The sequence below is a fragment of the Macaca nemestrina genome, chromosome 6, assembly GCF_043159975.1.
Source record: "Macaca nemestrina isolate mMacNem1 chromosome 6, mMacNem.hap1, whole genome shotgun sequence".
NCBI classification, from domain to species: Eukaryota; Metazoa; Chordata; class Mammalia; order Primates; family Cercopithecidae; genus Macaca; species Macaca nemestrina.
The window spans coordinates 7721439-7736667 of record NC_092130.1 but is presented as its reverse complement, the minus strand read 5'-3'; the positions used below and the strand labels follow the sequence as shown (position 1 = coordinate 7736667).

The 15229-nt window shown below is 53.9% G+C and overlaps 1 protein-coding gene across 1 annotated transcript in view; it reads left to right on the top strand.

Moving 5' to 3' along the window:
* LOC105480877 (neuralized E3 ubiquitin protein ligase 1B) overlaps positions 1-9509 on the top strand; it is a 49723-nt gene extending 40214 nt beyond the window's left edge. Inside the window, exons 3-5 of the mRNA XM_011740074.3 lie at positions 1284-2003; positions 4046-4171; positions 4554-9509. Coding sequence (XP_011738376.2) covers positions 1284-2003; positions 4046-4171; positions 4554-4798 — 1091 coding nt within the window. The 3' untranslated portion in view covers positions 4799-9509. The remainder of the gene's footprint in view (positions 1-1283; positions 2004-4045; positions 4172-4553) is intronic.
* Positions 9510-15229: the final 5720 nt, after the last annotated feature.

Sequence of the window (15229 nt, the reverse complement as noted above, 5' to 3'; positions counted from 1 at the left end):
GGGAGGCAGAAAATAAACAGGTAATCTACTAAAGTACGAACACCTGTATTACCCAAATGATTAAGCACTATTTTTGCTTTTTTACCTATGTCATATGAAGAACATTTTTTCAAATCACTAAAAATTACTTAAAATGTTTTCATAACTCTAACTTTTAAAGAACTTTCCCTTTGGCCGGGCGTGGTGGCTCACGCCTATAATCCCAGCACTTTGGGAGGCCAAGGTGGGCAGATCACTTGCGGTCAGGAGTTCAAGACCAGCCTGGCCAACAGGGTGAAACTCCGTCTCTACTAAAAATACAGAAATTAGCAGTGCGTGGTGGCAGGCACCTGTAATCCCATCTACTCGGGAGGCTGAGGCAGGAGAATCGCTTGAACCCAGGAGGCAGAGGCTGCAGTGAGTTGAGATCATGCCATTGCACTCCAGCCTGGGTGACAAGAGCGAAACTCTGTTTCAAAAATAAAAAAAACTTTCCCTTCATTTTGTTTTACCAACTGAGTCAATCTCCTGTAGACTTTTCTGTCAATGCTTAAATACCTGTCCAGGGCCAGGCACTGTGCTCTGTGCTGTGAACACAGCAGTGAGGACAGACCCAGGTCCTCGCTTCTTTCAGAGGCAGCATGTGTTGAAGAGGCCAGACTCTAGAGCCAGACAGCCTGGGTTCAAGTCATGGGTTCAAGTCGTGGCTTTGCCACTGGGTAGCCGTGTGCCCTTGGTCATGTTCCCCAACCCCTCTGTGCCTCAGTTTCCCTGTGAGCTCAATGGCAGGGAACCGCACATGCCTCACAGGGTGGTTGTGTAAATTAAATGAGGTAGCGTGCGAAAGCTTAGAGGTGCCTGTTGCATAAGGCCACGAGCACAGGTTTGCTTTTTATTGGAGCTTATGTCCTAGCTGGGGAGATGGACAATAAACGATTTTTAGATGCCCTTTTAATAATCAAAGTATGGAAGCCTCGGAAAGAGGAAGAGAAGGGGAAAGGGTAGATAGAAAAGGAGGGATGGAAGAAGAGAAGGAGCCAGGTTAAAAAGGGCCTTATCTGCCCGTCCCAAAGGTAAGAGCATGTGAAGGAAACCGAGGATTGTGCTTAATGCAATTCTGTGCACCTGTGACTCCCTAAATAACACAGATGGGCAAAAGGAGAGTTGGAAGCCAGGGTGGGGTGGGGGCTGCTCGAGGCCCGGCTCAGTCGCGGAGGCCTGCAGGGAGCAGCGGTCGAGGAGCGGCTCGCGACCAGCCTCACGCGCCGCCTCTCCCCACCATGTCCCTCCCTTTGTCCGCACAGAGAGCGCCTTCGCCGACACGCTGACGCCCGCGCGCCTCAGCCAGGCCCGCTTCAGCGCCTGCCTGCCGCCCAGCAGCCACGACGCGGCCAACTTCGACAACAACGAGCTCGAGAACAACCAGGTGGTGGCCAAGCTGGGCCACCTGGCGCTGGGCCGCGCCCCGGGCCCGCCGCCCGCTGACGCCGCGGCCGCCGCCATCCCGTGCGGGCCCCGTGAGCGCCCGCGCCCCGCGTCGTCGCCGGCGCTGCTGGAGGCCGACCTGCGCTTCCACGCAACACGCGGGCCCGACGTGAGCCTGTCGGCCGACCGCAAAGTAGCCTGTGCGCCGCGGCCCGACGGCGGCCGCACGCTGGTCTTCTCCGAACGCCCGCTGCGGCCCGGCGAGAGCCTCTTCGTGGAGGTGGGCCGCCCGGGGCTGGCGGCGCCCGGCGCGCTGGCCTTCGGCATCACGTCGTGCGACCCGGGCGGGCTGCGGCCCAACGAGCTGCCCGCCGACCCAGACGCGCTGCTCGACCGCAAGGAGTACTGGGTGGTGGCGCGCGCCGGGCCCGTGCCGAGCGGCGGCGACGCGCTCAGCTTCACGCTGCGGCCCGGCGGCGACGTGCTCCTAGGCGTCAACGGGCGTCCGCGCGGCCGCCTGCTGTGCGTCGACACCACGCAGGCGCTCTGGGCCTTCTTCGCCGTGCGCGGCGGCGTCGCGGGCCAGCTGCGCCTCCTCGGTGAGTCCCCGGCCCCGCGTGCGTGAGGCCCCGCCCCTCTCCAGCCCCGCCCCTCTCCAGCCCCGCCCGTTCTCGCCCTGCGGCGCTCCTCCCCGGCCCCGCCCTGCTCGCTAGGCGCTGCACCGTCCAAGGCCAGCCCGCGCTTCCCAACTGAGCGCCCAGCACGATCCACCCCGTCCAAAATTGCCGGGCTCCACCCCGGAGTTCCCAATTCAGTGGGTCCACGGTGCGTTTCTGGCAAGTGCCCGGGGATGCTGACGTTGCGGCTCTCTGGACCACATTTTATAAACCACCGACCTAGATAGGTAACTGGCTGGTCTCCAGGTTTGGCGGGCTGTATCCCCGCAGTAAATGGTCAGTGCGATTTTTAGTTCCGTTGTTATGATTTGCTATATTAGGGTGTTTTTAACATGTAATGCACAGTAAGTGTAGGGAAAAAATAAATTCGACTGCACATGAAAGAGGAAATAAGAATAGTATCGTCCACAGAAAGTGGAATGGAGGCTTGAACCATCCTATTTTGAGATAATTTTTGCCTTTATTCATGCCACAAATAGGCAAAGAGCAGCCACCAGCTGTGGGCCCGGCCGTAGGCACCAGGATAGGGCCAGCAGAGAACAGGACACACTCCATGCCGGTTAGGAGCTCACAGACACCCTAATGGAGAGCTGCACGGTGTGACATTTGCTACAGCCAGGGGCTTTTCTCCCAGCTTGGTGGAGTGAAGGAGATGTTCAGAGAAGCCTTCCCGGAGAGCCTGGCTCCAAGTTCATGGCTCAAAAAGTAGAGTCCAAGCAATAAGAAGCAGACAACAGCTCATATGTTCCCTCATTGAATTTTATCCTCCCTTTGACCCTATGAAATCAGTATCATTATCCCCACCTACAGATAAGACAATGAAGCACAGAGAGATTAAATGACTGTCCCAGGGTCACATCGCTGGTCAGCTTTGAAGATGCTGGACAAATCACAGTCTCCTGAGCCTGTTTCCTTTGTGTAGAAAGAGAGGGATACCTGCTTCATGGGGTTGTCATGAGGGTGAAATCAGGTGCATATAATGCCTTGAGCGGGGCCTGACACAGCCCTGGGTTTAATCAGTGGTAACAGTAACAACAGCAGCTGTTGCTGTCTTCATGAGGGCAGAGGAGGAGCCGGGTGGCAGTGGTGGTTATTCAAGGTGTTTTTTGGGGAGGGGGAAGGTTTGTTTTGTTTTGTGTTTTTGAGGAACCATCAGACATAGTCATCATTTCAGCCCGAGATGAAGTGCCCATTATCTGTCCATTCATTCTCAGGTAGGGCAAGGGAAGGGGCATCTCTTCATCTTAAGAAATAACCTGTTATTGTCTGAACCAACAGCAGGCTTGGGGAAGAAAACTCAACCATGTTGAGCACTAGTAGTCAGGGATCTTCTTGCAAGGGGCAAAGCCCCACTCACAGTGCCCTAAGCAAAAAGGAAATGTCTGGGAGTATATTGGGTGAGTTCAGGAACAGCTGGATCTAGATACTGGAAGGATGTCAGCAGGATCCCACCTCTCTTTCCAACTCAAAGCTCTGCTTGCCTCTGTGTTGGCATCACTCTCAGGCAGGCCTTTGCCACAGGCTGGCTCTTCCAGCTCCAGGCTTCCCCCCCAATGAATGGAATGAGTTCCTTCTTTCCTAGTAGTTCCAGTAAAAGTTGCAGACTTGGGTCTCAGGGGCCTTACGTGGGTTAAGTGCCCTTTCCTGAATCACTACTACTGAGACCAGGGAGTGGAAATTCCTATAAGTTCCTGGCCCTTATCCTATGAGGGAGGGCACATTAGTATCCCAAAAGGACACCCCAGGGCTGTTTCTGAAAGAAATGAGAATGGAGGCTGGGTAGACAAAGAGCAGAGGCACCACACTTGGACATGCTCTTCAGTCCTCAGCAGAGCCCTGGGAGATAGCTCTGGTCCTCTGGTTAGACAGACGCGAAAGCTAAGGTGCAAAGCAGTGAAGAACTGTGGACTAGCAGGGCAGGTCCAACCTCCCACTGCCCCTGATGGAATCTCTTTGGGCCTCAGGTACCCTGCAGTCCAGCCCTGCGACCACGACTCCATCAGGGTCCCTCAGCGGCTCCCAGGACGATAGTGATTCAGATATGACCTTCAGTGTCAACCAGTCCTCCTCGGCATCTGAGTCATCCCTGGGTAAGGAAATGCAAACCCGGGCAGGGGCAGGGGCTGGCAGCTGGCCTGGCTCTTCTGGCTGTGCCAACGGCCTTCCAGGGGCTGAGCAGGGTGGCCGCCTTTCCCCCGCATCCTCTCCTTCCCTCAGCTGTATGCTCAGCGGAGGGAGAAGTAGTGTCTAAATAGGACATTCCAAAGGGTGACAGTGGTGGCATTTTATCTTGGTGTTTGGGAGTAGAAGGGTAGAGAAAGGTGCAAAACCCAGAGGTAAACTAAAATTAGTATCTCCCAAAAGTGTCCTCCCACTGGTCCCACCGAGAAGCACTGCATTCTTGGGGTTGCCCCAACAGAGCCCACCCGAGAGAGACATTATTAATGTATGTCCTCTTCTCCCTTTCGGCAGTGACGGCCCCCAGCTCCCCGCTGAGCCCCCCGGTGTCTCCCGTGTTCTCCCCACCGGAGCCGGCAGGCATCAAGAATGGCGAGTGCACGGTGTGCTTCGATGGCGAGGTGGACACGGTCATCTACACGTGTGGACACATGTGCCTGTGCCACAGCTGCGGCCTGCGGCTCAAGCGGCAGGCCCGGGCCTGCTGCCCCATCTGCCGGCGGCCCATCAAGGACGTCATTAAGATCTACAGGCCATAGCCTAACCTGCCCACGGGCCTTGGCCAGAGCAAGGTCACCTTTCTGAAGCCCCCCTGGGCTGGGCAACCACGAGGCTGCCAGGGAGTCCACGGGCAGCGGCCGTCTCTCCAGTGGTGGGCAAGGCGTGACAGTCGTGTCGCGAGGCCCCCAGGGCCTCAGCCCAGGCAGGGGTTGCTTCCGGCTCCAAAGTGCTTTGCCCCCAAAAGGCCGTCCGAGAGCAAGCTCAGGAACTGCCTGGCAGATCACCCTGTCCCTTGGTGACCTTTCAACTGGGAAACAGCGTCCTCTGTCTGTGCAATGCTTCTTGCTGGGGTTGGGTTGAGTGTGAGAGGGGGAGGGGAGGGAGGGAGAACAGAGAGAATGTGTGTGTGAGAGAGAGAATGAACGTGTAGCGATTTTACCAGGGGTCCCGGCTCTGGGAGGGAGCGTGCAATCCGGAGCCCCGATGTTGGCATGACTAGAAGTTGTTTGCTTTCTGGGGATGGGACATAGCTGGTTTTGAATGTACGAAGCCTGACCCTAACAGAACTCCCTGGGGTGGTGTAGAAAAGAGATGCTCAGATTCTCTAAGGGGAGGCAAAAATAACTCATTGTTTACAGCCCCAAAGCGTCAACTCCTTGAGGGGAAGGTGGGCAGAGAACAGAACAATTCACTTCTTCATTTCTTACTGGGTCTTAGAGCTAGGTGTGATGGGCACCGAGGCCAAGCCCTCTGGGTTGTGTCATCTTTTCACCCCTTCACCCCCAGACCGTCTAATAATATACACATCATACCTTGTCTCTGTCTGTAGAGGCAAGTCTCTGTAATGCTCCTCCCCGTCTCCAAGGAGAAGACCAGCGGAGGGTCTGTTTTTCTGTGGGGGAGAGAGAATCCTAGAGGCAGGTGATGCAGCTAGAGCTGGAAAGGCCACTCCACCACGCAGACAGCTCTCTACCTTCCTGCGGTGGCCCCTGGGCTTGGCATTCCCAGGGGACCTGCTGGCAGGAGGAGGAACGAGGGCTTTATAACTTTGGTTACAACTTTTGGTCCTTGTTCTGATTCTCAGTGTATCTTCCTCCGCTGGTTACGAAAGTGTTCACTGATAAGTACGTTAACTAGTGATCGAGACAATAACTACAAATGCTGGCATTGGGATTCTCTCCCTTCCCAGACCTACCTGCTGGGATTTCCTGGGACCCTGGCCCTGACCCACCCCTCACCCCTGCCCATCTCTGCAGACTCGCAGATCATACCTGGGCTGAGGGGCTGGCCCAGGCCTGTCCCTCCCTTCTTGCCCCCAGTTCTGGCCACCTCTGCCCTCTTCTGTGATGTCCCATTAGGGAAGTCCCTTGGCCTATTTTTCAGTCTCCAATTAGAAGTCTAGAACCTGACAACTCCAAGAGTTCTTGGGAGGACCAGCACAATGTTCTGAAAAGCCTGAGACGGCTTGCAAAAAGCAAGTACCATTTGTATTACAATTCCTCACCTGTTCATGTCCTGCTGAAGGAGGGAAGGAGGGACAGGGGAGTTGATGCATTCATATAATAAACACTTGCTGGGTGTCTGGGTGCCCAGAGCGAAGCTGGGCCCGGCCCTCACCAGATCCAGCCCCATAGACCAGCTGGTGCCCATGCGATGCTGGCGGGTTCAGGGCCTCCTGTTCCTCCTCTAGCTGGGAGTGGTCATGGTTGTCTGACCTGATTCTAACTTAAGGCCCCCACTCTCTTGCCCCCTCGAGAATCCCTGATTATTTACTTTTCCCTAGAAAATCTGGGGAAATTCCCACATTTTAATTTGGCAGCAGAATCTTTTGAGCAGCTTTTGGAACCGCAGTGTTTGCCAAAATAAGAGTTTGAGAATCCAGGCAGCCCTGGGTGCCTGGCTGAATTCAGTTTCCCGCATGTGCTGGGTGTGGGCGGGGCCATGCACAGGCCCTGCATGGGAGGACTCCTCACCCCAGGCCTGTGGTGCTCCAGGCAACCGTCTCCTGACTACTCTGAGACCCAGCCACAAGCTGTGGGGTCTCAGTGGCCTGGGGGAAAGCAGCTCCACTCTCCTGCCCTTCCTCGCTGCCCCTTTGGGTTCCAGCCAGGGTCACGTCCAGCCTCCACTGGGAAACCAGTGACTGAGGCCTGGACCCAGGGATGGACCAGGCATCTCCTGGCGACCTGTGACCTTGGGAAGAAGGGAGTAGTGGCCCATTCAACCTGCTCTGCAGCTGCTATAAATAGCCTCCCTGTTTCCAAGAGGAGGTAAGGGGGTGTTTATCTTCTAAAAACCAGACGTTTCCTGATGCTCTGAGCGTTAGTGTTACAGAGGAGACGCACACATCCCCACTATGTTCTGTCTTGAGAAGGAGACAAGAGAAAGAGGAAAAGGAGCCACTATATTTTATTTTGCACCTACAGTGTGCCTTGGCACTGGGCTAGAGAGGCGCCTTCCTGCGTGAATCCTGTGAGGCAGGTCTTATTGCCATAATAAGTCACATCTAAGACGCTGCCGGTCATAAAACACACTGTTTTACATACCATAAGGAAAAAACGCCGCCAATCTTAACTAAGATGCTAAAACTGTACAGCTCCTTCCAATCAGAGACGTTCACGTGTGAAGAAGAAAAAATTGTGCTACTTACGCTCTATGAAAGCTGGTATTATCCCACGTGGCAGGTAAGGAAACTGAGGTCCTGTGAGTGAAACAACCTCATGATCACACAACAGGAGATGGCAGGGCTGGGATTCAAACCCAGGAGTGTCTGGTGCCACATCCCACACTCCCACTGCCTGGCTCCAAGTCCCAGGAAGCTCGAGACTGAGTTTTCTCCCTTGAAACCCACCTGGAGAGAGTCCGGGCACCTGTGCCTATGTGGAGGTTCCAGCCCCAGCCAGGGCCCCTCCGCTGCCCACACCCTGGGAGGGGAAGCGGCCTCCCTTCCAGGCTCGTCTGCTCACTGCCCACCTTCTGGCAGAGCCGAGCTCTGTGAGATCTGGACTCCAACCCAAGGGCCCTCTCTCCTTATGCAGGGGTGTCCACAGTTGGGGAGGGACCTGGGGCCCTGTTCTACCACCTTCCTAGGCCCTGTGATCGCCACCCCCTCAAGCGGGGCCCCAGCCCCTTGAGCACCCCCTCACGTGACCCAGCCCTCGGCTGTTCCAGGCTCACTGCCCATCGTGTGCTCTTCTGGGCCACAGCAGCCGGGGCTCCAGGGCTAGGACAGGGGAGACCTGAAAACACCCCATTGTCAATGGTCTTGTGCCCATTCATTCGGAGCCTCCTGAAAAACTGGACTGTTTCCAAGGCAAATCTGGCTCCTTGTCCTAGCAGGTTCTCAGAACGGGGAGTCCCCTGGGATGGAGCTGGTCCCCTCACCACAGCACCACATTTCCAGTCCCTTGATGCCCACTAATCAGCATGGCCTGTGTTCAGGACACAGGGTGAACTTTTCTCTGACCCCCTGGTGCTGGTCCTGTCCTAACACATAGTAGGTACTCAGTAAAGGTTTGCTGAGTCAACCAGAAATCAGATTCTGAGTGCTCAGGGCTTTGGTAAAACAGCACCACATACACACACAAAGATACTCCGCAAACATTTGCTGAGCACCTAATATGTGTGAGGTGTGTGAGGATAGAGCAGAGAGGACTGTGCCCCAGCTGTGATGCCAGCAGGGGTGACACTAAGAGGGGAGTGGGGTATTTGGGGCAGAATCCACTGGGCTCTCTTGGCCATCTGCTGCCTTGGGTCCGTGGAGGTGGGTGTCCAAAGGCTGCCTTCTTGATCAGAACCTGCTGCACGCTTCACAGAACCTTCTCTGCATTGGAAATGCTGGGCACGTTGCAGTCAGTGAGCTGCTGCCCAAACGGCGTTAAGCAGAACCCCCGGAAGCCCCGCGGGTTGGTGACCACCCTCAGGTCCTGCCAGGGAGACGCAGGGGGGAAGTTGGCTAATTGCTGCTTTCAGGCCCTGGAAATCAGTCGCCAAGGCCCAGGAGAACCCCAGTGAGTCCGTCCAGTTGAGGCAGAGAGGCAATAACCTCCCACTGCTCGGCCCTGCCCCTGCCCCAGTCCTGGCACGGGGCACCGGCTCAGGAACACGCGGCCTCCTGGCATTTCTTGGTATTTAACTGTCTCGCTGTCTTATCCGAGTCCCTAATGAAACGACTTGTGCGACAATCTGTCTGTGCCTTACGAAAGTGTCTGTGCACTTTTTATCCTTTTTAAAAGCAACTTTTAAAAGTGGATGGGGATGGGGGGGCTGGCATACGTGGTAGGGTTCTAGAAATCTGTGATCATCGCTGAAATTCTTTTTGCATCCTGTTTTTGATGTTGGAGTGATGAAGTGTACATCCCCCCACCCCACACACCACTACCTGTGTACAGACCTTTTAAAACATGTCTTCTTTTCTGATTCAATACTGTGACCTCTCCAATACAGTCTAATCCTTGGGGATCTGTAATCAAAGTTTTAAAACCTGGGAAGTGGGTTGGGAAGGGTTTGCACTGGTCTTGCGTGTTGTGCTTTTCTGTGTTGTGTGTTTTGATTTTTGTCTGTTTTTATCTGTTTTATATTGACATAATTTTCCTGTTTAAAAAAAATACAACTTTGGCTTGTTAAAAAAAAAAAAACTCTTCAGAACTCAATTTTTAAAATCCCACTTACATACACTGATGGGGAGTGAAGGTGAGGATCCAAATCATTGCCAGCCTTGGGGAAATAAATTGCAAAATGTCTATAGAACACCGACAATGTTTGATGCCTTTGCCAAATAGCACACTTCTGTGAAAATCACAAGGAAATCATTCTAATCAAGGATGAAATCTACATGTAAAGATATTCACTGCAGCATCTTCTAGAGGAGTAAAAAGTTGTGAGCAACCCTAATGTCCAACAACCAGGGTGTATTCACCAAGACTGTTGGTTACAAGTGACAGAAACCCAACTCAGATAGGTTTTAGGGGGATAAAGAGCTAGGGAACTGAAAAGTCCAGTAGCAGAACCCACTCTGTGTGCAAGTGGAACCAGGGTCTGAAATGCTGCATCAGGACTAGCCTCTCCCCTCTCGCTCAGCCCTGTGATCTGGCCCCATTCCCAGGCAGGCTCTCAAGATGCCTCCTGCAGGGCCACCAGCATCCTGCCTTTGAGCAGTCCCTGCAGGGACCAGCTCAGATCACGTGTCCGCTCCGGAACTAGTCACAGGACAGGGAGATACGGGGTTCTGATTGGTCAGACCCAGGATGGGTGCTCACCTGCACCCAATAGCTGCCCTGTCTGAACTCTGTGGGCTGAAAGTGGGGAATCGCAATCTCCAGAGAAAATGAGTCCTGAAGAATGCATGCCAGAGGCGGGCAGATCATGAGGTCAAGAGTTCAAGACCATCCTGGCCAACACGATGAAACCCTGTCTACTCAAGATACAAAAACTCAGCCGGGCGTGGTGGTGCATGCCTGTAATCCCAGCTACTCGGGAGGCTGAGGCAGGAGGATCACTTGAACCTGAGAGGCGGAGGTTGCAGTAAGCCGAGATTGCGCCATTGCACTCTAGCCTGGGTGACAGGGCAAGACTCCATCTCAAAGGAAAAAAAAAAAAAAGAATGCATGCAGGTCGGGCAAAAACAACAGGCCTCTGTGTAGGGAACAGTCGAGTAAACCATGATACCGATACATATGGGGCTAATGGCATGGGCATGAAGCCAGACTGCCAGGGCCTCACCAAGACATTGGGGAAGATGCTTAACCTCCTTGTGCTTCAGTTTCCTCATCTTCAAAGCAAGAACAATAATAGTCCCTGATTTTAGAATGGGTGTAAGTGTTACTGAGATCATACAGTGATGTGCCAGGCACAGCATCTGGCACCCAGCACCAAGCAACGATTGTTAGTTTATAACACAGGTTTATGTTAAAATGTGATTTAAAAAATCAAGATATAAAATTGCACATACACCATGATCTCATAGATGAAAAAAAAAAAAACAGACAAAACACCAACAGCCCAAAAACCTGCCCATGCATTAGAAAGAGCAGAAAGAAAGGAGTGAAATGTCCATGAGGGCTGTGTCTGAGTGATGGTCTTATTGGTGCCTTTTTCTCATACTTGCTCATTATAGAAAATTTCCCAGATTTCCCAAATTTCCATAATGAGCAAGTATGACTTTTCATTTAAACTTGTTACTTGGAAAAAATGATCTCCCTACTCTGCAAAAGCCAGAGAACAGCTGGCCCTTGCTGGAATTTGTCAGGAATTCCCAGGCTGATTGTCTGTGAGTTTAAGATCCAAATTTAGTCATGGTGGAGATAAGGACCTGTAAGTTTCTAGCAGAGGCCAGGCCAGCCTGACCAGTTTGGTTGGGCTTTCTCTAGGCCAGGCTTTGGGGCCCAAATTTCTGGGGTGGAACATGGCAGTGGTAGCAGGAGTGGGAGCGGGGAGTAGGGGAGTGGGGTGAACAAGGAGAGGGAGCTGCCCAGGCCTGCACCTTCTGGATGGTTAGAACAGCCCGGCTTGGTGACACTGAGTTTTAGGAAGCAATGGGATAAGAGAAACCAGCATTTATCAAGCATCACAAACCACACATTCTCACAATGAATCTTCACAATAGTGTTCTCATTTTACAGGCAAGGAGGCCAAAGGGAAAGCAGGATTGGCCCAGGTGGGCCTGCTCCAGAGTCAAGGCAAAATCTTTCAGATACGCGTTTCGTACCCCTTTACCAAAGTCTTAGGGGCTGAGGCTGCCCAAAACCCAGGATCCTTTCTCCCCTTCCAGATTTCCTTCCCACAACACTATGTCCTTCTACTGGACCAGGCAACATTTTCACAGATGCTATCTGATAAGACTTTTTTGAGTAAAGAAAAAAAAGGTAGGGCCGAGCGCGGTGGCTCAAGCCTGTAATCCCAGGACTTTGGAGGCCAAAGCGGGTGGATCACCTGAGGTCAGGAGTTCGAGACTGGCCTGGCCCGGACGTGCTGGTGTGCGCCTATAATCCCAGCTACTAGGGAGGCTGAGGCAGGAAAATGGCTTGAACCCAGGAGGTGGAGGTTGTGGTAAGCTGAGATTGTGCCATAGCACTCCAGCCTGGGCAACAAGAGCAAAACTCTGTCTCAAAAAAAAAGAAAGAAAGAAGAAGGTCATTTTTTTTTTTTTTTTTTTTTTTGAGATGGAGTCTTGCTCTGTCACCCAGGCTGGAGTGCAGTGGTGTGATCTCAGCTCACTGCAAGCTCCACCTCCCGGGTTCACACCATTCTCCTGCCTCAGCCTCCCGAGTAGCTGGGACTACAGGCGCCTGCCGCCACGCCCAGCTAATTTTTTGTATTTTTAGTAGAGATGGGGTTTCACCGTGTTAGCCAAGATGGTCTCGATCTCCTGAACTCATGATCCACCCACCTTGGCCTCCCAAAGTGCTGGGATTACAGGCGTGAGCCACCGCACCTGGCCAAGAAGGTCATATTAATCTAGGCCCACTGCATTGTAAGAGACTGAAATCCAACTTAAGAAAAAAATAAAAATAAAAAGGAGAGGGAGCAGAATGTACTGATTCATGCCCAGAACAGATCAGTCTAGCTTCAGGAACAGCTAGATCTGGGTATTCACATGATGTCCTCAGGCCTCTGCCTCTGTCTCTCAGTTCTGCCTTCCTCTGAGCTGATGGCACTCTCAGGCAGGCTGTCCCTTTTCAGCCACCAGAACATCCTCCAGTGACTCATATCATGCCAGTTTAGTGACCCTTTAAAGAAGTTTCAGGAAAAGTCCCGTGTGCTGCCTCTCCTTTGACTCCTTGGATCAAAAGCTCAGTCTCTGAACCTGTCACATGCCCACACCTGAAACAAAACTAGGTATGTTCTTACCCTCAAGAACCAACCTATCTGGAGGGGAAGGCAGACCCCTAAACAGACGTGTTCAGACCAGTGCACTTCTGAGGTGTGGGACCCATCCAATTCAGGCCATGAGGGCTCGGAATCATTTAGCGGTGTAGTTTAGGCATCCTTCTTTCTCCTGCCCTTGTGTGTTCTTACCGACACCTGGGCCATGCTCCCTGGCACATCCGATTCCTCCTCCAGTGCTGCAGCACACACACCCTCACCAGCCCCTGCCGCCTGCAGCGCGCCTAGCCTGGCGGTAGGGCGGAGGGTTCACTACTGTGCCTGCAAATCTCTTTTCCTCATTCTCTGGGTTCCTGCAGGGCAAGCAATCCTCCAGAAAGATGATAATAATACCGGATCATTTAATGAGCACTTACTGTGTGCAAAGGATACCCATGACATCAGTACATCCTCACAAGAGTTCTCTGAATAGGCTCCATCATTACTTTCATTTTATAGGCAAGAAGCCAAGACCCAGAAGGAATCAGTAACTTTCTCCTACTTTATGTGGCCTCTCAAAGACAAAAGGTTTCTTCTCTTTCTGTTTGTAATTATGTCCTTGGACCTAGACCCCCTGGTTCCCAAGGGCAAATGGGCCTAGAACATTTGCACCTGTGATTTCCCTGAGTCCCACCAGCCACATGTTGTATTACAGTCCCATTTTACAGGGAAGGGAAGGGCTGCCCCAGATCACACTGTTCAGGAGCTGTGGGGCCATGATTTGAACCAGGCCTGGCTCTTTCCACCGCATCACAGCGTGTCTGTGGGCTCATCGTCAGGAGGAGGGGGAGGGGGAGGGAGAGGAAGAAGAAGAAGAAGAAGAAAAAAACAGGCAGATTCAGCACCTCGAAGGGCTTTTTCTAGAAGGACATCAGCTGTGTCCTGACTCACACAATGCCTATCCGTTCAATTCCAGGGACAGGGAATCTTTGCTTTTCCTTCAGGCTTGGATCTCCTGGCTCTCGGAAGCTCCCACATAGGGATGTGCAAAACACGAATATTCCAGGCATCGAGCTATGGGAACAGAACCCCAACCTTGGCTGTTAAATACACCTACGGAGAAGCTTCCAGAAGCCAAGTGGCAGGGTGTGTAGGGGAGGAACTGCATCAAACTGAAGTGCCTCAGGCATCCTGATCCCCTCTGCTCAGCCTCCTCCCCTCTCAGCTTGGGCTTTCCCGGGTCTAAACCCTTCTCCCCAGACAGACAGCCTGACTCTCCTGCCTCTCTGGCTGCCCAGGGAAGGCCTTGGCCATCCTTTCAGGAGCACAAGGGCCTGCTTAGGAGGGCTGGGCCAGCCTGACTGAGTTCACATCCACGCTCCACCCCAGCCAGCGGGGGGCCTGCCCTCCCCACCGGGCCTCCTGAGAGGGCCTTTCACATACCAAACTTGATGTGAACGTGCTCCCTGGAGCTGCACGATGGGGATGTCCCCTTCTGAGCCTCCACATCGTGGCCCCTACCTGGGGCCCTGTAAGACCACAGCCTCCCTCAGCCCTTAGGAGGCTGCATCCTGGCATCTCAGCTCAGAGCTGGGGTTTCCAGTGTGATGGGGTCTAGTGTGGTGGCTGAGTTCCCTCCAGCTGAGGGGACAGGCCTGCCTGTGCTGTGGGATCCTGGGCAAGTTGCATACCCTCTCTGAACCTCAGTTTCTGGAGCTTCAAAGGAAGAGGGATGTCAAATTGTGTCAGAAGTGGCTGGCATTTAGCAGGTGCTAAATGCTTTTTAGGAGTATTCTAGACCCTGCTACACCAGCTACCCCTTGCTCATGCCCTCCCATGTCCCATCTGGGCCAGGGGCAGCCTCCATCCTCCTCCAACCTCCTGGGCCTCCCGTGCCACCTCAGTGAGCCTGCCCTGCCTGCGACACTGCCCCTGGGCCTCCCGTGCCACCTCAGTGAGCCTGCCCTGCGACACTGTCAGCGACATCCACAGGTGACGCTGCACATCCCCGGCTCCCAACACAGGGTCTACCAAACAGTAGAGCCTTAGTGTGTACACCCCTCACCCACACCCAGTGTGGAATTTCTGGCACTAGCACTCCTCCCTTCCACGAAGAATGAACCGGAGTGGTGAGCTGCTGGTAGGGTCGTGCCAGGCCTTGGGGCCGGCCCAGGCCCCCACCCCTTGCTTGTCTTGGCTCCCAGTCGAGAGCTCTGGCCCCAGGCCTGGGAGGCTGACCGACCTTAGACTCCGGGGGAAAGCCACACTTTTGCTCAACTCCCAGGAGCAGCCCCGCATTCCAGGAGGGGCGTGGGAAGCACCAGGCCTTCCCCAACTGAGCTGAGCGGGGAGCTGCCTGCAGCCACACTGGCCCCCACAGCCTCAGCGCTGGCCCAAGCCCACTTTGGGTTCCCCAGGGACAACCACCCCACCTCAGAGGGATGGAGATGGGGCTCTGAGAGATTGCTACTGCCACCCCAGGAGAGAAACACCAGGACGTTCCCAGGGAGCCCTCTCCAGCTTCCCCATCTGTCCACAGTTTCCCACGCTGACTCCGTCTCCTTTTTCTGGTGCCACCCCACCCCGATCAGCATCAGAAGAGTTCCCTGCATGACTCTGAGCAACAGCAGACTCCCTTCCGCCTCCGTCCCCTCTGACAGGTGGTC